This window comes from Maniola hyperantus, chromosome 16, assembly GCF_902806685.2.
Source record: "Maniola hyperantus chromosome 16, iAphHyp1.2, whole genome shotgun sequence".
NCBI classification, from domain to species: Eukaryota; Metazoa; Arthropoda; class Insecta; order Lepidoptera; family Nymphalidae; genus Maniola; species Maniola hyperantus.
This window is the reverse complement of record NC_048551.1, coordinates 13392125-13418043: the sequence shown is the minus strand read 5'-3', so window position 1 is coordinate 13418043 and position 25919 is coordinate 13392125. Positions and strand designations below refer to the sequence as shown.

The 25919-nt window shown below is 37.9% G+C and overlaps 1 protein-coding gene across 3 annotated transcripts in view; it reads right to left on the bottom strand.

Annotated features, from left to right (window-relative positions):
• Positions 1-25919, bottom strand: part of LOC117989799 (formin-J-like) — a 92083-nt gene that overhangs the window by 18750 nt on the left and 47414 nt on the right. For 2 of the 3 annotated variants that reach the window (XM_069503858.1, XM_069503859.1), the window contains exon 4: positions 822-937. In XM_069503858.1, the coding sequence (XP_069359959.1) occupies positions 822-937 (116 nt within the window). Of the gene's footprint in view, positions 1-821; positions 938-12640; positions 12717-25919 lie in introns of those variants that run through there. The other variant, XM_069503860.1, reaches the window with a different exon arrangement.

Genomic DNA, 25919 nt, shown 5'->3' with positions numbered 1-25919 from the left:
AAAACTAGCTGATGCCCGCGACTTCGTACGCGTGGATTTAGGTATTTAAAAATCCCGTGGGAACTCTTTGTTTTTTCGGAATAAAAAGAAGCCTACGTCAGTCTCTATGCAAAGAAATTACGTCCAGCCGTTGCTCCGTTGCGACGTGATTGAAGGACAAACCAACAAACCAACAAACAAATACACTTTCACATTTATAATATGGGTAGTGATGAATAGCGTCCCTAGTTGACCATAAATTAGCTTCTCAAAAACTCACATAAGGCTCTGAGCACTAAATTGCTTAGCAGCCAATAAATAATCCTTAATTCTTTAACATAAACAGTCCATTAATCAAGAAATTAAATGCAACAGGCCACAGAAGAATGGCCTCGGATCCTGTCGCGCAAAAACCGAGAAATCCGACAAATGAAGCATTTCTATGCGAGCTAAATATAACTATGTCAACGACCCGGAGTCGCTCGTTGCGGCCAGTCGCGCGGGCGACAGACGGCTGATGGATGATTGGCTATAGTTATTAGCTCTATTAGAGTGTACTTAATCATCTCATCTCAGCGGGCAAACTGGTACTACTGGTACTGGCAAGTAGGGGCAAGGTGGGATTGTCTAATTTCTCAAATGATTTTAGTGGGTTGTAGTAAAACTGCCATAGGTACCAAGCGATTAAGCGTTTCGGTACGATGCCGTGTAGAAACCAAAGGCCATCCAGTTTATTAAAAACGGCCATACCCCTTCCAGGTTAGCCCGCTTCCATCTTAGACTGATGATGATGATGATGAAAGCGTTATATTATAGAGGAGAAGAAGAAGCGGTGTACTCACGGGGAACTTGGCGGAGTGCGTGTGAAGAGGCGCGGGCGTGGAGGGCGCGGGCGCGCCGGGCAGCGCCGCCTCGGGCGCCGGCGGCATTCTGTACGGCGGCACCGACGATAGTGTACCTGCAGAAAGGAGTCGCTTTGTAGTAAAGTAGCACTAGTTGAATATATCCATCCATTTGTAGGGAGTCGAGAAGGCACCCCCGAGAAACACCCACCCAAGAGCAAGTACCGGGGGGCTCTCCCACGATTCGGCCCATATATCTAACCGAGAGTGGGATTATGAGAGGTAGAGGGTAGTCCATCAATCGTCAATCTATCTGTGTTGGAAATAACTGTACCTAATAACTAATCTGATTGCAGCCAAACGTTGGCTGACTGAATTACGACGTAAAGACTAGCTTGATTGACGAAATGTAACATTCAGACTAGTTTAAATGACAAAATATAGCTTTCAGGGTAGATTAAATGACAAAATGCTAGATTAAATGATGAAATTTAGCATTCAGGCTATCTTAAATGACAAAATATATCGTTCAGGCTAGCTTAAATGACAAAATATAGCGTTCAGGCTAGATTAAATGACAAAATGCTAGATTAAATGATGAAATTTAGCATTCAGGCTATCTTAAATGACAAAATATATCGTTCAGGCTAGCTTAAATGACAAAATATAGCGTTCAGGCCAGTTTTTAATGATTAAAATAATATAGAGAGCTTAATTATCTGAAAAATCAGCGCTTTGAATGGACGTGCTTCTAAATACCTGTGCTAAGTTTTTTTTATCTACATCGTTTAATCACCAGCTCACTACTGAGCACGAGTCTAGAGACAGGATTTTAAAAATGGCTGTGACACGGACTGAACGAAACTATAAGAGTTCCTTGCTTTACTACGGACCCTAAAAAGCAGTTAAAAATATAGTTTTATAAAGTTTTTATGTAACGTGTATGAAGCGGAAATGGCTGGGTACCTACTCTCAATAATTATAATTTGTATAGAGAAGAGAAAGGGAGACGGATATTGCTGTGTCATCTTTGTTGTTTCCACTATCTGGACGGCCATATTATGATAGCACTCAATACTTTATTATAAATTCTTCTATTACATACACGATGTAGAAAAATATAGCCAAGTACGACTTAGAGCGGAACCCTCGCGCGGAGGGTTCCGTACTACAGTCATATGTTTTCGTCAATTTGCACGATAAATCAAAAATTATAATGCATAAAAAATAAATAAAAATCACTCGCGAAGGAAAATATCGTGAGGAAACCTGCATGCCTGAGAGTTCTTCATAATGTTCCTAAAGAAAACTTGAATTTTAATGAAGAAAGTAGACTGACTCTGGAATAGAAATTTTAATGTCAGGAAAAACTTAACCTAAGAGAAATGCCGCTAACATTTTTTCTAAATAACTTAATTAGAAAAACGGGCAGTTAAGACTACTTAGAGCCGACGGGTTTACGAGGGCCCTAACAAGGAATCTAGAAATCTTAACTAGTCATACTATCTAGAGGAGGGTTACCATTCGATCACGTCCTTACTTAGGACACAGATGAAAAGAATACGCAACTTTTAAACAGGATGCCTTTACTAGGGTTTGGACTGTAGCAATAAAATGAAGTGTTTTTTTTGTATAGTGGTTTTTTATGGGGCCTAGAATTCATTATTAAAGAGAACAAATTAAAAAATCATGATTTTAATTTATTTTTAACAAGAACGTCACGCTGTACGAAAGGTGAATAATGACGTCACAATCCGTAAAAGACATTTTTTTTTCAATTTTACCTACCGTACCGTACCTACCGTACCTATGTGTTTGCGTACATACCTACTTACTAATCTACCTACACTATGATACTACTATTTCCTGTGTTGTCATTGGCTGCCGTGTGGCCAACATTCAGCTAGGAGAACATTTTATTTAGGTACACATCCTAGTATTTTCCTAGTATGGTCACCCTATTCATGAATCGTTAAACATTGAGCAAGGCTGGGAAAACTGGAACGGCAAATTACTTTAATTTCCTTGAGATTTATTTAATCTGTAGCATCTTACGGATGCGGGTAGTTATTACTGTGTAACGGACAACGAATAAAATGTTAATTCAGCTCGTTCAGCTGTTGATTTAATATTCATTTCAATACATTACATCGTAAAGAAGCTTTTCCGTCATCATTGAAACAAAGTCGATTAATAATATAGCTAAATATCTTTTATAGAAGGTATAAAACACTTTCGGCGGTGTGTACCCACTTGATTTCGACATGGGGTTATTCAAGGGGCGGATCAACAAATTCCTGAAAGGCCGTCAACGCATTGATGGTTCCTCTGCTTTTATAAAAACCCGGCCAAGTGCGAGTCAACGAGGGTTCCGTACTTACAGTCGTATTTTTTCGACATTTTGCACGATAATTCAAAAACTATGATGCATAAAAATAAATGAAAATCTGTTTTAGAATGCACAGGTGAAGCCCTTTCATAATATGACACCCCACTTGATATAGTCAGTCACTTCGAAAGTTGAAAATACTAATTATTAGTTCATGACCACAATTTAATTTTTTTTGTGTGATCTAAACCTAAATTCACGGTTTTCAGATTTTTCCCCTTATGTCTGCTATAAGACCCACATACCTGCCAAATTTCATGATTCTAGGTCAACGGGAAGTACCCTGTAGGTTTCTTGACAGACAGACAGCAAAGTGATCCTATAAGGGTTCCGTTTTTCCTTTTGAGGTACGGAACCCTAAAAAAAGGTATACCAACTATAGCTTATACCTGTAGCTATAAAAGTAGCCTGGGTCCTTCCCCGGGATGCAAGCTATCTCTGTACCAAATTTCGTCAAAAACGGTTGAACCGTTGAACCGTGAAAAGTTAGCAGACAGACAGATACACTTTCGCATTTATAATATTAGTATGGATTACGCGACCGGCTCGGCTGGCCCTGTCGCGTTGCTGCCGACCGCTGACATTTCAGTGTGAATCGGCCCTAATACAGGCACACGACTCACGACTGCACGCGGATTAATTATTATCGGTCAGCTGCAGTTGCGATATAGTTATATGTGGTTATACTAATTATATTATGTCAGATTCAGATTCAGATTCAGATTTATTTATTTGCTTTCATGTACATTTACATTTATTGATGGTGGGTGCTTAAAGCTAAAAGCTAAATACATGAGACCCTGTCAGGGTATTGCAAATACAATTTTAGGTACAATAAAATGGTAAATATTAAATATACAATACGAATAGGATTAAATTATTAAAATTATTAATCTTACAAGGTCTTATAGTTTAATGTCAATATCAGATGTCATTTACAGGTGCGTCACGCTATTGAGGTTTATGCAGTTAGAATCAACTGTATTCCAACTGCAATTTTGCAGTTGGCTGTCTATATATACACTGAAATGTGCTGTCAAGTATCAATACCCATTATTAGTAAAAGCTGTTTATATTACCTGATGGTAACTAGAAAGTGCTAATTTCCGTTTTGCATTAATATCCTTCAAGCGGTTCCTGTTTTGGCTTTCCAAGAAGGAAATTAGGTTTACGTGTTTATTGTTATAATGTTCCTATTTTAATAACTTGCTATAATAACAGGATATGGTAGTATACCTAATAATTTACCTTGCTTCAAGTTTCTATGAAATGATTCTGAGTTTAGTTAGATTTTAAACAGATATTAATAATATGTACATGTACAATATACTTATAGTAGGCGACAGGTCGAGATGGCAATCGGGGAGGGAATGCCCCGCACACCCGCACAATGCGAGTGACGTGCGGGAGTGCGAGGCGTCCCCCCGCTTCTTACCCCGATTGCTATCTCAACCTGTCGCGGACTATACTCCTATATATAATATATTCTATTGTTTTGGTTTTGGTGTAAAATAAAGCATATGAGTAAGTATTTATGCTATAGAGGTGCGAACCCCTTGACGACCTCCCTGGCGCAGTGGTGAGCGCTGTGGTCTTAATAGTGGGAGGTCCCGGGTTCGATTCCTGGCAGGGGTTTGGAATTTTATAATTTCTAAATTTCTGGTCTGGTCTGGTGGGAGGCTTCGGCCGTGGCTAGTTACCACCCTACCGGCAAAGCCGTGCCGCCAAGCCATTTAGCGTTCCGGTACGATGCCGTGTAGAAACCAAAGGGGTATGGGTTTAATAAAAATTGCCATACCCCTTCCAGGTTAGTCCGCTATCATCTTAGACTGCATCATCACTTACCACCAGGTGAGATTGCAGTCAAGGGCTAACTTGTATCTGAATAAAAAAAATAAAAAAAAAAAAACCCCCATCTCCCGAATAGGAAGTGGGCGTCTACTATCACGACTTAAAACTACAGATAGGTACAAAAAAACTGTAGGTACCTAGGTACATTCTATTGAAAGAGCGACTTTCTCATCGACCGACGATAAAAGTCGGGCGACATTGAATAATGTCAGCTTATAATTTAATAACGATTTGAGAGTAGTCATAACGGTATAGCAATTTTCCTCGATACTCTAGATAGCTACAGGAAATGACAGTTTATTACTAACTATACAGCTTTTATAAAGCTTTTAGTATTGTAGAGGTGCATACTTGATCTGGTTCCATATTGTAGTACACTTGAATATTTGCGCCAAAAATCCATAGTCATTTATTTGTACATACTTATAATAAGTAGATATACCTACCGAAGAAAGTCTACCTGTCTTCTATCTATACTTTGCTTCTTCTTCTTCCTTACCTTATCCCACGCTACGTGGGGTCGTCACATGTCTCCTTCTTCCACTCACTTCTGTCATCTCTCAACGCATTATCCACCCGTTTTATAGCCCGTCCCCACTTGTCGACTGTCGGGCCCGGATATTAATCGGATGTTCCAGTGGTAGAACATTTTGACACAAATCGGATTCAGACAAGTGTGAAGAGCTTTATTTAAAATGTCTGCCACTGGAACATCCGACAGACGACAAGTGGGATTTGTCTCTTACACGTAGGTATATCCTCTTTCATAAAATACTTTCACTTTTTATTTGCAGTATAGTAAGCACTTGTAAAAGTTTATACGAATAAAAAAGATTTTCATTTTCATTTTCATTTTCATTTGGTCTTCCTCTCCTCGTTGTTCCTTCGACGTACATATAGTCAGTCACCATCGGAGATCGGGGATACGATACTGGGCACGCATCTCTAACTTTTCGGAGCTATGTCCGGAAAAGATCGTGAGGAAACCTGCAACCTGAGAGTTCTCAATAATGTTCTCAAAGGTGTGTGAAGTTTGCCAATCCGCACTTGGCCAGGCGTGGTAAATTATGGCCAAAGCCCTTCTCATTCTGGGAGAAGACCCGAGCTCTGTAGTGAGCCAGTCATGGGTTGAACCTCAGTATAATCACTAATGGATACAAATCTCGAAGCCCAAAGAATTGTAATCTCATGTCCGCAAACAGGTTACATTAGAAGGCTTGAATAGAACGGAAGTGGTCGTCGTTTTGGCAAGTCAGCTGGTCTAGCGGTCACAACGGTACCCGTAGTATGCCTAACTATAACCTACTGAAGTTAACTGCGCTTGTAAGGTAACAAGTTGACTATCTATTACTTAGCCTTGACTAATAATTATTGGTAGAGATCACAAATCAAATATCAAAAGTCCGGAGTCCCCATCGATCCCATGTCTGTTAAAAACGTTAATCAAGGTCAAATGTCAAAAATTTTGGTTTTTTAAAGTTTTCTCGTAAACGGTAAGTTTTGTCAAAAAATAGGTCAGTACCCGTAGTACAAGATTTTACGTCTCACCAAACGAAACCAAATTCGAGAGTCGAAATACTTCCGCGTTACAGTAAAATGGACCTAAACAGCCTTGAATTGAAATCAAATATTCAATGCCACTGATTTTAATTTCGCAATGTTTCCGCTTGGAGCGCTGGCTGTAGAAGTGTAGACAAATTTGAGCTTTAAAACAAGGCGTTTAAGATCCAGTTTACTGTAACGCGGAAGTATTTCGACTCTCGAATTTGGTTTGGTTTGGTGAGACGTAAAATCTTGTACTACGGGTACTGACAAATTTGTAGATCATCAAATTATCTATCTACAAAAATTGTCTGAAGTTTTTTTTCTAAGAATCACCATTCCTGAGATATCACGATTCTAAAAGTTGAAGGACAACTTCCACAACTTACGGGACAAGTTATATTCTATTGGCCAATATTTTGGCTCATTTTGACCGGGCTATTGGCAGTTATGACCAAAATTCGGTTAGGAGGACGGCCAATTGTGCGACAGGGTCACATCAGGGCAAGTGAACAATTTTGCAATTCGAATAATTAATATAAATTGAGCATTATTAATTAAATTATGGTCAGTTTACGTAGGTATGCTAATCGATTATGTAAGCGATGAAAAAGCGGACGGATGAATCCAACTCGATATTTTCGACTCGACCCATTCGATAAATTAGTAACAGGTCAATTATGCGCGTATACTTGACTTGTATTTTGTCTGAAAGTTATTATGTAAAGCAAAGCAATGACATGATAAAAACTTTAAAAATTACTAATTTTGTATTTAAAATTAACTTAACAAGTAGATAATATGGTGATCAACTTTTTTACGCAAGATTATAATTTGATTATAATTAGATAGGTATTAGTAGGTACTTACCTAGGTACTTTTTCAGAGTAAACAATTTTAACTCAATACAAACCACGGAAGAGTTATCTAAAATTAGTTTTAGCACCTTTTAGTTTTCATGAAGTTTAATTAATTATATGAAATAGTCTTTATTTACATTTAAACACATTAATGCTAGTTTAATAGAAAATAGGAATATTTTTATAACAGTAAAATGTAACTTAAAGCACAAGCACTAAATTTCTAAACTAAAAACCAAAAACGCGTTGATGTCTTTTCTACTGGCATACTGGTTTTACTTCAAAGAATATTAATCAAATACAAAATTATATTAAAACAGGCCCTTTTTAAACTTTTACGGTTTATTGAATAGAGTTTTAATTACAAACAAATCATGTCTCTATACACAGCGAGCTTGTATCCAAAATACAAACAGGTATAAATTTTAAAAGCTGCGAAAGTATTTCCGTTGCATCAAACACTAGTCATTATTACCTTACATTCCGTTTTAATCTCTATTACAAAACCAATAAGATACAAATTGACTTGAAGCCTAAAATATGACAGGTTCCCCCTACACCTAATTGTGCAAGGAAAAATTAACTTTGACAGTTAAACTTTAAGGTGTATTTCTGTGTGAAAGCGAAAATAGCTTGAGGCCTCGTCGGCCAGCAGATGTGAGGAGCCTTTTTTGTCAGTAATTTAAAAGGCATCTGTTTTAAATCCACAGCAGACTTGATGCTAATAGTATAACAATGGATGAAAACTTGCGCAATAATATTATTTTCTACAGTTTTAAAAGTATTTTTTGAAGTAAAAATTTCTTTAGGCGCGTTGGGTGATTTTGGGATGGGGGTAAAAAGAAAAACTTCAAGGTCGCGTCGAAGCGTCGACGTTTTGTTAGACTCAGGGCGTTTTTGAACTCATCCGTGTTCGGTTCATATTTTTATCTAAGCAAAACACGGATCGCTGTTTTCACGCTTACTTCATCATCATCATGATCAACCCATCGCCGGCTCACTACAGAGCACGGGTCTCCTCTCAGAGTGAGAAGGGTTTGGCCATAGTCTACCACGCTGGCCATTTCCCTTCACCGTTAAAGCAAATGATAATTAATTACTTAAAACGCACATAACTCCGAAAAGTTAGAGGTGCGTGCCCGGGATCGAACCCCCCGACCTCCGATTAGAAGGCGGATCGCTTACTTAAAAAACACGAATACGTATGTGTGCACAAACGCTCTAACTGCTGTGGTAATAGTCTGCTAGAGACACTGTCACCAGCCTTTATCTAAATCTCTCTTTATTCTAGTCACGAAACCGTTGAATTATTAATCAGCTTACATTAAATCAAGAGTATGGGTCGTCTAACCACAAATTACTGTCTAGCCATCATATTTTACAATAATAAATTTACCTAGACGTCTCTTTTATTATTTGTCGCCTAGAAATGTGATAATAATATATTTTAATCCTAATCGGCCATAAATTCAAGCCGATAACTTTATTCATTCGAAACATCAATATGTTATGCAATTAGCTAATATCTTTTAGTGGGAAAGTCTTTTTAATGTTTTTAGATCATTCGACTACGATATTGTGTTGTGGATACACCATACGACATAATAATGTATTTAAAAAAAAACTATTATTGGCACCTGTAGCATGTATGAGTAATGAGTATGTAATATGTATCATAAAAGTTGAAAAAAGTGTGCGGTTCTACCCATTTTCATTTTAATTTTTTAGGCTATGCAATCTAAAATTTTGATCGTTACTTTTCTATAAAGTACACGCCACTTGCATTAGTAAGAAGCTGTGATAGGCTGGTAGTTAAAACTTCGGCCTCCTAATCAGGGGATCCTGGGTTGAATCCCGGGCACGCACCTCTAACTTTTCTTTTATTTACGTTGACGTTTAAAAATTGTCTTTATGATGTTATCGCTATAAAATATCGTGATATTTAAATATGACCATTAAGTCACATTTAAATTACACTCTTAGCAAAAATAAATTTATATGCGCGTGAGTTTGTTTTCTGAAATGCTTAAAAGTAGAGATTATAACCAAATTGTACCTACTGGTTAAATATTTAAGCATTGCATATTTATTTGATACTAGATGATGCCCGCGACTTCGTCCGCGTGGATTTAGGTTTTAAAAATCCCTTGGGAACGCTTGGATTTTCCGTGATAAAAGCCTTAGCCTATGCCCTTCCTCGGGATGCAAGCTATCTCGGTACCAAATTTCGTCAAAATCGGTTGAACGGATGGGCCGTGAAAGTCTAGCAGACAGACAGACACACTTATAATATTAGTATGGATTTTATGCAATTTTTACTTATAGCGCCATATTTTACTTAGCGCTTTTTGTTAACTACATTCAGCGTTGAAATATATTTCGTGTCAAAAATTTATTTCTACGCTGCATCAGCGTTGTAGGTAACCATTGAGTGGAAAAGTGGATATTATATGCTACAAATACTGGTAGAATAATCTGTGATAGCCTAGTGGTTAGGACGTCCGCCTTCTAATCGGAGTTCGGGGGTTCGATCCCGGGCACGCACCTCTAACTTGTAAGAGTTATGTGCCTTTTAATTAACTAAATATCACTTGCTTTACCGGTGAAGGAAAATATCGTGAGGAAACCTGCATGCCTGAGAGTTCTCCATAATGTTCTCAAAGGTGTGTGAAGTCTACCAATCCGCACATGGCCAGCGTGGTAGACTATGGCCAAACCCTTCTCAGTCTGAGAGGAGACCCCGCTATGTAGTGAGCCGGCCATGGGTTGATCATGATGATGATGATGACTGGTAGAATGAGCTGATATTTTCACGAACACTTTTTGACGTCCATAACCTCAACATCCAGCCATTCCTCCGTCATCAAATTCAACGGTATGTCAATATTCGCCAAGCTGATTATTATAAAAAGACTCAGCTAGTCCACTCCGTCAGTTTGCGCTGGCCTTTAGACATACATTACTTGCCATCAAGTGATATGGCTAGTAATCGTAAACCTACTTAAGATATAGTCGCAAACTCTCCAATCAAGGCCTTCTTCCATCTGATAATGAACTCGCATTGATTTGTTTACATTTTGAATTTTTAATTAAGAATCAGATTAGAATCTTGTTTACGATTCAAGTTAAGTATAACTTAACAGATTTATAGTTAATCTATTATCTATAAGGCTCTGCCTACACTGAATCCGGTTGCACTCCGGTTCGGTTCGATGCAATATTTTAATTGTATCTTATCTTATGGCTAAAAAGATTTTCATACCAAAAAACCCATAATAATGCTAAGGTAGCTCAGGTAACTAGCAAATATAAACCAAACTAAAGCACAAAAAAGCTAAAAGTATTCCTTTCTTAGATTAATATGAAATCAGTGTTTTTTCTTCTTTTATTTAACATCCGTCTCGATACAATAGCAATTTTTTTAAAGACCCCACTTTTTTAGGTGTAACTTCCATCAGATCAATTGTGGTCGTATAAAATGTAGCCCATGTCAACCGGGCCATAACAACGAATCAATTGACACCTCATTCATCAAAATCAGGCTAATAGTTTAGTCGCTACAATGGAACACACATGAATACATACATACATAAATACATACATATATAAATACATAGACTACCAAAATAATAACCCATCCTTTTGGCTTCGCCGTAGTCGGGTAATAAAAGGATAGACTGACTGACATATCAACGTACAGCTTTAAATACGGCTGGGCATAGAAACTTGCGATTTTGCTCAAACGAATAGTTTTTTACAAAAACGTACACCTCTAGAAAGCAAGGGTTTTCAGAAGAAGGAATTTCACTTGAGCGGAATCATGTGTGGCAGGTCAGTAATGCTTCTTTGATAGAGCCGGACCGGAAAGCGCCCGGTCTCCCGTGTAGTCTTAGCCTAAGATGGCAAAGCGGCAAGAAACGGGTGTTTTAAGACTACAAGTAAAAGATGTAGAAAACCATTTTCTCACGAACACAGAGTTGTCATTAAATGGTCATAAGTGGAAATGGTAATTTTCACTGTTTTCCATCTAATTATGTCTTACGTTGCCTTGTAGTAAATACGTGGGAATTAAAATGTATGTGTTTTAGAAATTATATTTATAAATGCGAAAGTGTGTCTGTCTGTCTGCTAGCTTTTCACAGCCCATCTGTTTTTAACCGATTTTTGACGAAATGTAGTACAGAGATAGCTTGCATTCCAGGGAATGACATAGGCTGCTTTTTTGTCTCGGAAAAACAAAGAGTTTCCACGGGATATTTAAAAACCTAAATCCACGCTGATGAAATGGTGGGCATCATTTATTTAGCATAGAAATAGCTTGCACCCCGGGGACGAATATGGGCTTCTTTTTATCCCGGAAAATTAAAGTTCCCACGGGATTTCTAGAAAACTGAAACTTAGGCGGACAAAGTCGTAGGCATCATCTTAAGAATAAGAATTGACGGGAAAAGTAGGGACTTAATTATTTAATAAGTCACCATCATGATCAACCCATCGCCGGCTCACTACAAAGCACGGGTCTCCTCTCAAAGTGAAAAGGGTTTTTGCCATAGTCCTGCTACGCTGGCCAAGTGCGGATTGGTAGGCTTCACACACCTTTGAGAACATTATGGAGAACTCTCAGGCATGCAAGTTTCCTCACGATGTTTTCCTTAACCGTTAAAGCAAGTGGTGCGTGCCCGGGATCGAGCCCCCGACCTCCGATTGGACGGCGGACTCCTAACCACTAGGCTACCACAGCTTCATACTACATACATTAATAAGTACAAAACATCAATAAGGCGAGAGCATCCGTAGCTGTACTATATGGAGAGAACAACTTTGAGGTTATGGAAACTTAACATGCGTAAACATATAGCTAAAGATAGGAATCCAATTTAAAATTTAAATTAACAAGATAAGCAATAATATCGCTTAAGTCGTCTTTTTATGAAGTAAGCTTTATATTTAGTTTTAAAACAAACTTAGATAGTTTAACTATCGTGTACCTACTACCGAATTTGGTAGCATATACTTAGTTTCGAACAATAGAACTTTTAAGGAGCTTTTAAGTTAAAACTTGATATAATCTTGACGTTAAGTGATAACTTTTCTACATCAGCCATCGAGGAAAACAGATTACCCGTTATACATAGATGTGAACTTAAACATAAGAGACAAGGTTATTTCATACATACCAGACAGCTGAAGCAAGCTTGAACTGAGAAACCGTTAACACAACACGTGATTTACCAATTCACTTCCAATATGTAAGTTTTAACACTGCTGAGAAGAACACATAAGAATTTATAAAGTTTGTAACGTTTTTCGAAATACAAGTAAGACATTCACCTGTAGTGCTCGCGGCGTGCGGACTGGCAAGCGAACGAGCTTCGGAACTCGTTTCGTAGAAAAAACCTCCCGCGCCTGTCGGACTGACCCTTTGCCTGGTCCACTCCTTGTTTACTTCGCCGACGCTTTCTTGTAACTTCTCTGGTATCATTTGAGCCTCTAGATTCATTGGGGCTTGCTTACTATTGCTAACAACCCTCCCATTTTGAGCGTCTTGTCTATTTAGGACTTCTTTAACGTTTATAGGCTTTCCGTATATACTCGTATTGACATTACTAGTTATACCGTTATATTTCTGCATAGTTCCGATAATACGAGGCTCTGGTACGGGTTGATTAGCAAATGCATTAACTTTTAGTATCTGATTTGCTTGGTGTAGTAATTTTCTCTGAATGTTTTCGATTTCACCTTTCGAAGCTTTGGAGTTTTCGGATAGTTGTGCTATCAATTCGTTTACATTAAAATCCATTGTTGATGTTGATGGTTCAATGACTTTATCAACTATTGTAGTGTTGTCAACTATTGTTGTTTTGTTATTGTTTTCTCTATTGTTTGTTTTGAATTTCATGTCTAAATCAGGTGGTGTGATAATTATAGATGGCAATGGTTTTATGTTTAGCTCTTTTAGTTTACCACGTTTCAATTTTCTTACAGTTCTTGCCATTACATCTTTACTTCATAGTAGAAGGTAATGTCATCCCACGGCGTCAGTCTGTTTGCAAGCATTGATCTCAAAAAGAGTGTCTTTCCAATCTATTTTTCTTAGCTGGCTCAAGAAGTAAAAAAGTGGATCGTATAAGCGCGCTAGGACCGATATAGGACTATTTTACTGCAAACTAACGCTGAAACTAATACAACTGAAAAACCTAACTTGAACGGCTTATGTCCCTTTCGCGATTTTGCGATTTGTTTTATACGTTTTGTTTATACTTTAGATTTGAAAATATTCATTGTTACAGATATCTGACGAACCACGGACACGTATATTTGTATTTAGAACATGTTTAGTACATGATTTCATTGGGTTTGGTTGGTTAACATTCAAATGGACCCCCCGTCCCCCGTCCCCCCTGGATGGGTTCAAAACTATTTGGGCTACCGTCAACGAATTACGTGAGTAAAGCCGGTTTGTCATACGAACTGGGATTGTATGGAACTCGGTGAATTATGTAAGTACTTTCTTTTACGTGAAATTACCTAAGTAATTACATTTTTGTTTATTTTTAACTTAACACTTACAGAGATAGGCTGCAATTTAATGGGGGATTATAAAAAACATCCTATCGGCAGTTTCCGTTTTATTGAGGCATTTAAATTTACGAAGCTAATTTAAGTTAATTTTGTAGACCTTTTAGTGCTAAAAGAATCTTGTATTGAAGATCTGTGTTTTGTGCTAATGACTTCAGGGAACATCATAAACTAAGAACTTTATTATCGAGTACCTTATTTAAGTGGTTATTATCAAACACTTAAGTGTTTATAAATTAGCTTTCGCCTTCAGTAAGCCTGGGTTCACGGAGTAGCAATATACCTAAAAGGTTTTTGATTAAGTATGTTTCCGGACTCTTGTAATAACACATAGTTGCAATCACAATATATTGAGAAGGTCCCTAACCGTAATTGCTCATAGATTTAATAAGCCCTGGGCTGGGCACCATCTAGTTTATAAAAAATAATTATTACAAACTAGATGGCGTCTGCGACTTCGTTCGTGTGGATTGAAATTTTTAAAAACTCCCGTGAGATCTCTTTAATTTTCTGTAAAAAAAATATGGCCAAGTGCGAGTCGAACTCGCACACGAAGGGTTCCGTACTATCGTACACGATTTTAACATTTTTATGTGCAACACTGCAAAATAATGACAACAGCGCCATCAGCTATACCTAGGTATGTGATTTGATAAATTAAAATTAATTTCGCTATAATTAAAATGTGTGAACACATTTTTTTTGTGATATAACCACAAACACACGGTTTTCGGATTTATTCCTTTACTTGTGCTATAAGACCTACGTGTCTACAAAACAGACAGACAACAAAGTGATCCTATAACGGTTAATTTTTCCTTTTGAGGTACCCTAAAAAGTAGCCTATGTCCATCTCCGGGATGCAAGCTATCTCTGTACCAAATTACGATCGTTTATGGGAAACACCTTCAGTCCGACTGTACTAGGTAGGTAAGTGGTAAGAACTTTAACACAAGAACAAATTAGTGCCTTATATCAACGTTAATAATTTTACTAAGGCACTATTGATTGCTTAATTCTTAAGTAGATATAAGTTAATTTATATTACTCATGCCTTGAATAAAGTGGTTAAATCGCAATTATACTGAGTATTCAGTATAAATAAAACGTAGTAATTACATACTTACTTGTTATTTTCGCAATTACACTAAGTACCTCACTTGAGGCGCAGTGAGGTATTAGTAGTTCATATAAACAAAAAAACTAGTACATATTATTATTCTCTTATCTTTTCACACATACTCTTTGTAAAATGATCGCACACTAGACCCGCAAGGGCCGCACGCACCGAACTTTCTTCTCTAGTTTCTCTTTCTTCAGTTAAGACTTTCAGTTGTCAGAGTCAATAATTGACGTGCCAAAAAATGTGAATGAATCCAGCAGCAGGTGATTGCAATCGTGCTATATACCAATAATTGACGTAAATAGCATCACTTTGAAACTGAAACATAGACAAAATGCTCTCAAGGAAACCACGCTCTCTTGTTTTTATTTAATTTATAAATTATTTATCACTTGCCCGTAATCAGACTTGCTGGCAAGTGAAGATGCAGCCTAAAATGGAGTCCGCTTGTTTAGATGATGCCTATTTCACTCGATCTAGATCAATATACAATACTGTAGAAACGTCACTTTGACGCTATTTAGCGGCCGCTACATTATTACCTCTAGATATTATGACTGTATCGCTATTTTAGCACACTAGAGGCCAGGGCTTAAGGCTCTTAGTCTTTTTCTATTATGTCATCGTATTTTTAGCATGTTATGAAAAATACCTATTTTCATGTGTTGACGCATACAGGCTAATGGATGGATAGATGGATCATCATCATGATTAACCCAAAACCGGCTGACTACAGAGCACGGGTCTCCTCTCAGAGTGAGAAGGGTTTTTGGCCATAGTCTACCATGCTGGCCATGTGTGAGTTGGTAGACTTCACAAACCTTTGAGAACATGCAGGTTTCCTCACGATGTTTTCTTTTACCGTTAAAGCAAGTGATATTAATTAATTACTTAAAATACACATAACTACGAAAAGTTAGAGGTGCGTGCCCGGGATCGAACCCCTGACCTCCGATTAGAAGGCGGAAGTCCTAACCACTGGGCTATCACAGCTTGCAGGCTGAAGGATGGATGGACTAAAATACTTTACGTTCGGCGCGGGTGGCTTTAGCGGCACAGTCGTAATGCGCGATCAGTTTTATAATACACTAACTGAAATGTCGAAACTGTGTCACCTAGCGACTCATTGCAGTTCTTTATTTAGTAATACATTATGCATAACTATCTGTATGTCTGTCCTATCCACGTCCTATTGTTCTGTCTAGGCCCTGAGAAATTGCGAGCAATTGATATAATTCCTTTGTGTATTATTTGTTTTATGAAATAACTACTAGTAGGGTGTGGATTGATTGATCGGTGTGGTAAAATAAGTTTAGTATTTAAAAGATGGCGGTCAAGTGCGAGTCGGACTAGCACATGAAGGGTTCCGTACCATCGAACCAGGAATAACACTTTTTAATTTTTTTTTAATTTTTACAACGTTAATTTCGAAATTATTATTACCTATTTGTAGTTATAGCGGCAACAGAAATACACTTTCTGTGAAAATTTCAACTACATATCTACCTATTACGAATCACGAGATGTAACCCGCTGACAGAGATGGATGGACGGACAGTGGAGGTAGTGATCGGTTGCCGTTGGCACCATTCGGGTACGGATCTCTAGTTAAGTGCCTGTTCTTGTGTAAATAATTTAATTCACAAGTAAATATAATGGATAATAGGTACTTATTTTAATTATTATTAATATTATAGATAGTGAATAATGTTATTAATGTATGTGTGTTTATTTGTTACCTTTGCCCGGCTTAACAGTTGAAAGGCATAGAGATGGTCTGAATAGTAGGTACCTACTTGTAAAAGTTTATTCGATTGAAAAATATTTCTATTTCAAAATAATTGCATATTATAAATGCTTTCATTGGCTGATAAATAGATCACAATTCAAACCATTCATAAAAAAAAATTTTGTAGGTCTCAGTTCCTAAGATCTAGATTCCTAATTTCACTGTGATCATAAATCTTAATTATTTATAGTATACATGCAAATTAATGTGCATAGGAAATATCAAGTTTCAGAACGCAGTAATCTGGGTTAGTGTTAACAGAATTCTCCAATTGCCGACAACTTGCCAACTACTATCAACTTGATACATTTCCATGTTAAGAGGAGTTCATTCGTAGCGCGCTCCAAACACTCGTAGTTCGCCTCTCATTTGAATATAAACCAATCAAACTTGCTAACCATCCGAATCGCCTGGCAGTGTAGTTGAAAATACCGCAGGCGATCCGTCTACTTTAGGTATAAAGTAAGCATTGGATATTTAGCTAAGACCACAGATAAGGGAAGCAAGGCTGAGGCTGAGATCTATAGAGCGTACTTTGACTTTGCTTAGACTCAAGTTTCAGTTAAGACGAGACAGATTTATGTCGGCGATATAACGCTGTCTCGTTATAACAGTGGCTTAAGTTTTTTTTTATAAAAATGGCGAGCAAACGAGCAGGCGGGTCACTTGATGTTAAGTGATTACCACCGCCCATGAACATTTGCATTACCAGAGGAACCACCAATGCGTTGCCGGCCTTTCAGGAATTTGTTGGTCCGCCCCTTGAATAACCACATGTTCTAATAAACAATATATAATAACGAAAGTTTTCGTGTGGCTCTAGGTCTCAGATTGGGAACACCACTGTGCCATCAGCACAGATGTCCGTGTGGAAAAGAGGTTGATAAATTTGGAATCCACGGACTCTCTTGCCAAAGGAGCTCCGGTAGGCTGTTTAGGCATGGCTCTCTTAACGATACAATTAAAAGAGCTCTTGCCACCATAAATATTCCTGCGCTCATTGAGCCGGCAGGGATTAGTCGGGATGATGGCAAGAGACCTGATGGATTGACGCTGGTTCCCTGGGAACGGGGACGGGCGCTAATGTGGGACGCAACTTGCGTTGACACATTGGCCCCGTGTCATATCAGGAAGACAGCATCAAGACCGGGAGCCGCAGCAGAAACAGCTGAAAACGGCAAGCGGCGCAAGTATGCCTCTCTTATAGAGAGTTACATTTTTGTGCCGTTTGCCGTGGAGACCCTGGGGCCATGGAGTCTTAGTGCTAAAAATTTTTTACGAGACATTTCACCGCGATTAATAGCCTCAACTGGTGACAGAAGGGCTGGCTCATTTTTTGCGCAGCGGATCAGCCTGGCTGTCCAGCGCGGAAATGCAGCCAGTATTCTTGGCACCATTCCACGCGGTCATGATTTATATAGTAATTAGATAAGGCTAGCCTTAAGTTTTATTGTATTAAAAAAAAAAAAAAAAAAAAAAAAAAAATAAACAATATTAATTAATTATTAATGACAAATAAGTCTGAGCGAAGTACGTTCTATAGATTTCAGCCTGAGACTCATGGAGTTTTTATATTTTAACGGAAACTGGAAAATCACAGACATTAGTTTCAAGAACGTGTGTACAAAATTTCATTGAGATCGATTGGTTATTCAAATGAGAGCCAAACTTCATTTGTATGGAGCGAGTGACGGACAGACTTCTGTTAATCAAAGTCGTAAACTAGGCGAACCTGACTCTGCTTCTAATGTCTAGGTAGGTACTAGGTAGTTAGGAGATGGATTTATGATGCTAGGCAGTTAGGCACACTGATATCTAACTGTTGCGCAGTGTCACGTCTGTCTAGCAACTTTGTTTGTGAATGCATTAATCTAAATAAATCTATAATATCTAAGTATATAAAAGGCAAAGGTGACTGACAGACTGACTGACTGATCTATCAACGCACAGTTCAACCTACTGGATGGATCGGGCTGAAATTTGACATGCTGATAGTTATTATGACGTAGGTATCCGCTAAGAAAGGTTTTTAAAAACTCAACCCCTAGGGGGGTGAAATAGGGGTTTGAAATTTGTGGACTACACAAATTTCAAACGCGGGTGAAGTCGCAGGCATAAGCTAGTTCATTTATAATTAAATTTTTTAGTAAGTATATTTATAATTATTCAATTAGAATCCAAAATATATGGGTATCCTTTCTAAGGTGGTTCAAATTCAAATTTCTTTATTGCGAATATGGGTAAACAGTGCAGATATGGTTGATGTGGTTGATTGATTTTTGACAAGCGAGATGTTACACTGTACTCAACTAATACTAATACTTACCTACAATTTTTTTTTTGCTACACGTTGGTAAGAGACACCTTGTATAGGTCACACGAACGAAGTCGCCGGCAAAGACTAGTCTAGTATCAAAATAAGATTTCAAAATCTTTGAAAAAGGCATTGACCCCAAAATGAGGTGTAAGGAACGGATCCACAGACGACTGGCTAGAGACAATGATGAGCTGAATAGATAAACAGGCATTTAATTAGGCCCAAAACAATGGTGAAGGTACCGTAATCCCCCGTAAAATACTGCCTTCTATCTAACGAAATCTTAAGGTTAGTCTATACTTGAAACTCAGGTTTAGTTGCCTCGACTTGAGGCAAACTCCCTGAGGCAGTGTGGTCGCTTTCCTGCTCTAAATATACCACACCCCTGACTCGTCATACAAGCGAGCTAATTTATTAATTGTCTACCATTGACATTGGACAGAGCTATACAAGAATTTTATCGTTATCGCTATACGTAAAAATTATATCACTACGATATTATCATGTTACAAATGCAACAACCGACTACCAAAAAGTGTAATTAATTACCTACTAGCTGATGCCCGCGAATTCGTCCGCGTGGAATTAAGTTTTTAAAAATCCCGTGGGAACTCTTTTTTTCCGGGACAAAAAGTAGCCTAAGTCGCTTTCCAGGTCTTTATCTATACCCATGCAAAAAATCACGTCAATCCATTGCACCGTTGCGATGTGATTGAAGGACAAACCAACAAACCAATAAACCAACAAACAAACACACTTTCGCATTTATAATAAGGGTACTGATTTTGAATAAACCATTTGATTTGATTTGATTTGCTCACTTTGCCAGGGAAGTCATCAAGTTGCCTCAGTTGAGGCATGTTGAGCTGCCTCAGGTAGCCTCGACTCGTGGCTGCAGTGGATACACAGCTTTATTTCCCCATGCACGCTCATAACTCCTTGGGAAAACGCATTTTTTTTTTTTTTTTTTTAAAAGAATATTAGCCATATTAAATGACTAATATTCCCCTTTCCTCTCCAATTAAGCGTCAGGCTTGTGCTAGGAGAAGGTACGACAATAGTGCAACGGGCGGGGTTTGAACCGTCGACCTTTCGGTTTTCAGTCCACTCCTATACCGGTTGAGCTATTGAGGCTCTAAATTGCATTGACACTCAAGATACTAGAAACTAGACAAATCATACTCAAACAATGCTATGTAATTATGAAATAATGATTATTGTATTGTTACTATATCTACTAGTAACAAGGGATAATAAAGAATAAAAAGGTGTTATTGAATCTCTCTGTGTCGTAATGCTAATTGCAGGTCGTAAGTTCGTAACCCCTTTTATTGGTCATTACTTAATCACTACCCATATTATAAATGCGAAAGTGTGTTTGTTTGTTGGTTTAAGTCCTTTTCTCGTCGCAACGGATCGTCGTCATGATTTTTTGCATGGTTATATAGTGAAAGACCTGAAGAGTGACATCTTCCCTCTCCAGACTACTTTTTATCTCGATCAAACAGTTCCTACGGGATTTTTAAAAACCTAAATCTACCTAAGTCGCGGGCATCAACTAGTACTTAATAATATTTGATTGCGAAAGTGTATATCAGTCTAGCTAAAAATCTATACTTTATAAATATATAAAATTCAAAATCTTGACTGACTGACTGACTCTATCCACTAAGAAAGGATTTTTCGAAATTACACCCCTAAGTGGGTTAAATGGGGGATGGAAGTTTGTATGAAAGTCCGTCATTTTTCAAGTTATTTGCATGAAAATCTGTATTTGGGTTTTCGGTCACAAATGAAGAAATACGTGTTTCAGGATTTTTGGAAAATTTGCCCATAAGGGTGGTAAAATAGGAGATGAAAGTTTGTATGGGAAAGTTGATATTATAATTAACTTGAAATTTGGAAAGTAGGTTTTTTCTTGAGGTTAGGTGTATCTAAGAAACGACTATGAGGAAACCCCCCCCCCCCCCCCTAAAGGGATGAAATGGGGGTTGGAAGGTTATATGTGTTATTCGGTGCTGTTCAGAGTGCGCGTCCTGATGTTATAATGTTTGTTTCTGAAAAAAAGCCATTTGTTTCCTGTAGGCCACGCGGGCGAAGCCGCAGGCAGAAGCTAGTACTTAATAATATTAATAAATGGGAAGGCGTGTGTCTGTCTGTCTGCTTCCTTTTCATAGTTCATCCGTTTAATCGATTTTGACGCTTGGTACCTAGTTGGTACAGAGATAGGTTGCATCCTACGAACGGGCATAGGCTATAATATCACGCGATTTAAAAAACAATACCTGAATCCAGGCCTGGGTAACACCTATTTGGTACAGGTAGAGCTTCCATCCCGGAGATGCATATATACATTTTTATCCCGGAAAGACACATCGCTTTTTATTCTGGAAAATCGAGATGTTCCTGCTGGATTTTTTGAAAAATTACCTGAATCCACGCGGACGAAGTCACGGGCGTCAGATATAATTAAATATGAAAAAAAAAAACTGATTAGAAGGCCAACCCCGACTTTGATTTATAGTTATAAGTATAACATACTACATAACATGTTATTAGACAACATATAATTGGAGTTTGCATAATATGTTTGCGCGTATGGAGAACAATAAAATGGGTTCGTTAGTTCGTTAGTGCGTTAACCAATTATGCGCAAACCGTCTGAGCCATACAGAACCGAGATCTTATTTGGATTCTGCACGCGAACTGGGACGTTACAGATTTAGTGACCGTTACAGCAACTGATCCTTGAGTGTTAATTTTTAACCAACTTCAAAAAAGTAGGAGGTTCTCAATTCGACTGTATGTTTTTAGGGTTCCGTAGCCGAATGGCAAAAAACGGAACCCTTATAGATTCGTCATGTCTGTCTGTCTGTCTGTCCGTATGTCACAGCCACTTTTTTCCGAAACTATAAGAGCTATAGGTACCTACTGTTGAAACTTGGTAAGTAGATGTATTCTGTGAACCGCATTAAGATTTTTACACAAATTTTTTTTTCAACAAACCCATACGTGTATCTATGGATAGGTCTTCAAAAACGATATTGAGGTTTCTAATGTAATTTTTTTCCAAACTGAATAGTTTGCGCGAGAGACACTTCCAAAGTGGTAAAATGTGTGCCCCCCCCCCCTGTAACTTCTAAAATAAGAGAATGATAAAACTACAAAAAATATCATGCAAACTTCCACCGAAAATTGGTTTGAACGAGATAGTAAGTAGTTTTTGATTTATCGTGCAAAATGTCGATAAAATACAATTGTACTACGAAACCCTCGGTGCGCGAGTCTGATTCGCACTTGGCCGCTTTTTTTAATGTTTGTTACCTGATTACTCCGTCAATTATAAACTGATTTTGATGATTCTCTTTTTCTTTGGTAGGTCATACTTTAGAGGTGGTCCCATTTTAGTTTGGTGAAGATCTGATGAATATCATCGGAGATAGAGAACGGAACTCCTCAATGGATAAGAGTAAATTGCTCGCGATCAGTGTAATAGCTTTGTAAACAGTAGGTTTTTAACCAGTCGTAGCATATTTTTAACAGACTTAAAAAAGGAGGAGGTTCTCAATTCGACTGTAGGTATGGTTTTTTGTACATGTTTGTTACGCGATTTCTCTGCCAAATATGAACCGATTTTGATGATTCTTTTTTATTTAGTAGGTCATACTTCAGAGGTACTCCCATATGCAAGCTATCAAAAGTCATGAAAAGGGTTGACCTTTTCACGGCATGTTCTGTCTCTCTGTTAGAACAGCAGGTCGTTTTCGGAAAACTTGCATCAATCGTTTGTTGTGATTGGCTGAATTTATGGTAGGTATTTATTTTTGTTGCAACAATGCATTGTAGCCAATAGTGAGCGAGCGTCAACCAATCGGAGGTGATTGCAATCGTGACATTGTAGCTGTCATTCTACCGCAATCGAGCCACAGATATACAATCGCATTTGTAGTACATCATCAACCGATAGACGTCCACTGCTGGATATAAATGTAGGTCTCTTGTAGGGACTACCACACGCCACGGTCTTGCGCGCCGCCTGAATCCATCCCTGCGACTCATCTGATATCGTCCGTCCACCTAGTGGGAGGTCTGCTAACGTTGCGTCTTCCGATGCGAGGTCGCCATTCCAGCACCTTGAGACCCTATGCGAGACGAACTATGTGCCCTGCCCATTGCCACTTCAGCTTCGCAAGTCGCAACCCGTTGAGCTATGTCGGTTTTGTAGTATTAGTACGGAATTGTAGCTAATTGTATATAGCTCAATTACCACTCACTGACTCACTGACTGACTCATTGACATAATTGTTCTCCTAGAAAGAGACAGAAAATGATATAATAATGTATGGGAGATATGTTCAGAAGTGGGATTCGAGTAGGGAAAAATTATGACATTTCAGAAAAACAAGATGGCGGCCGACCTGACTTTTGTAACTTTTTTGTTTTCCAACCGATTTTGTTACAACTTGCAACAATTGAAGATATTAGCAAACGATTTTTAGAAAAAGTGTAAAAAATTGAAAAAACAAGATGGCGGCCGAGATTATCAAAAAATTTCCTCCTGTAAAATTTTGTATGAAACTTTTTTTTTTCACTTATGGTTTCATATAGAAGACAAAGATTCTTTTAGGGTAACATATGGAGGGAGCTGATGATTGAGGATTTCGGAGACGGGTGAAGGGCACGCTTTAGGTATCGAAGATAGGTGGGAGGTGCTCGACCAAATGTCATTCGAAACCTCATCCAATTGCCAAAAATTGGAAAAAAAATTTAAAATTCCGAAAAAAAGATGGAATTACCTTTTTGATCAGATAGACATAGTCACGTATTCACGTGGGAGTCGATAATATGCCGAAAGTTGGAAATTCAGATACAAATGGTCTTATGGGTATCGTAAAGCTGTGGTATTATGTAACTTTACGCGAATATCACAATTCACAAGCTTATTCAAAGTGGACACAAACTCACAATATCAATACTATGACCTACTTGCCAAAGTTACCAACTCAAACTTTTAAATATGTACTGTAAAAGGATTTAGTAAGATTTAAATAGATACATAATAATATCAGTACCCTTATTATAAATGCGAAAGTATGTTTGTTTATTGGTTTGTTGGTTTATTGGTTTGTTGGTTTGCCCTTCAATCACGTCGCCACGGAGCAACGGATTGACGTGATTCTCTGCATGGGTATAGTTAAAGACCTGGAGAGTGACATAGGCTACTTTTCATCCCGGAAAATCAAAGAGTTCCCACGGGATTTTTCAAAAACCTAAATCCACGCGTAGGAAGTCGCGGGCATCAGCTAGTTTAGATTTTAGATACAATATTATCAATGCGAAAGTTTGTCTGTCTGTCTGTCTGCTAGTCTTTTACGGCCCATTCGTGCAACTGATTTTGACGAAATTTTGTACAGGGTTAGCTTGCATCCCGGGGAAGGACATAGGCTACTTTTTATCCCGGAAAATCAAAAGGGTTCCCACGGGATTTTTGAAAACCTAAACCCACGCGTCGCTGTAACAACAAATACCAAAAAACAGAACAAAATAAATAATTAAGGGTGCTCCCATACAGCAAACGTGATTTTTTTGCTCGTTTTTATAGATAACTAGCTTATGCTCGCGACTTCGTCCGCGTGGACTACAAAATTTCAAAACCCTATTTCACCTCCTTAGGAGTTGAATTTTCAAAAATCCTTTCTTAGCGGATGCCTACGTCATAATAGCTATCTGCATGCCAAATTTCAGCCCGATCCGTCCAGTAGTTTGAGCTGTGCGTTGATAGATCAGTCAGTCAGTCATTCAGTCAGTCAGTCAGTCAGTCACCTTTCCCTTTTATATATATAGATAGATAGATGGTACTGAACCCTTTGTGCGCGAGTCCGACTCGCACTTGGCCGGTTTTTTTAATATAAAGTATTGGCGTAATAAATTCCCATTTAATATAACTTCAATGCTTACTAAAACAAGGACAATTTCTACATATAAAACTAAGTTTTTAATTAATATTCATTTTCGTGTTTAAAATGCCTCATCAAAACGGAAACCGTGTTTACATAACAAATGTCGAGTCCCCAAAACATTGTACCGTTTTAGCAAAACCAAACTTTGTACCGTTTTAGCAAAACCAAACTTTGTACCGTTTTAGCAAAACCAAACTTTGTACCGTTTTAGCAAAACCAAACTTTGTAGCGTTTTAGCAAAACCAAACTTTGTACCGTTTTAGCAAAACCAAACTTTGCATGTACTCTACATTCCAAGAAAGCGCCGTTTACACTGAAACTAACACTTTTTATCGATAGCACGTTTTACACACATCACTATTACAAATTGCAAACTAATTTAACCTATTTGTTTTAAGATTTTAACGTTTGATTAACTTAACGATTGGTTGTTTTATATTTTATTTAAACTATTTTTCGTACTGATTTCATTAAAACACTTAGATTTTTCACAATTTTGCGTAGAATTTATTTTACAGTAAATCGAAAGGGTGTCAAAAAATTTAGGACATTTTTGCTCGAAATTAAACTTTGACTGAGAATAACTTCGTAAAACAAAATCGTTGAATATTTTGACGGTCAATAACTTTACACATTAGACGAACTAGTCCGAACGGCACTTTGCGAACCCCTGTCAAAAGAGGCGGGA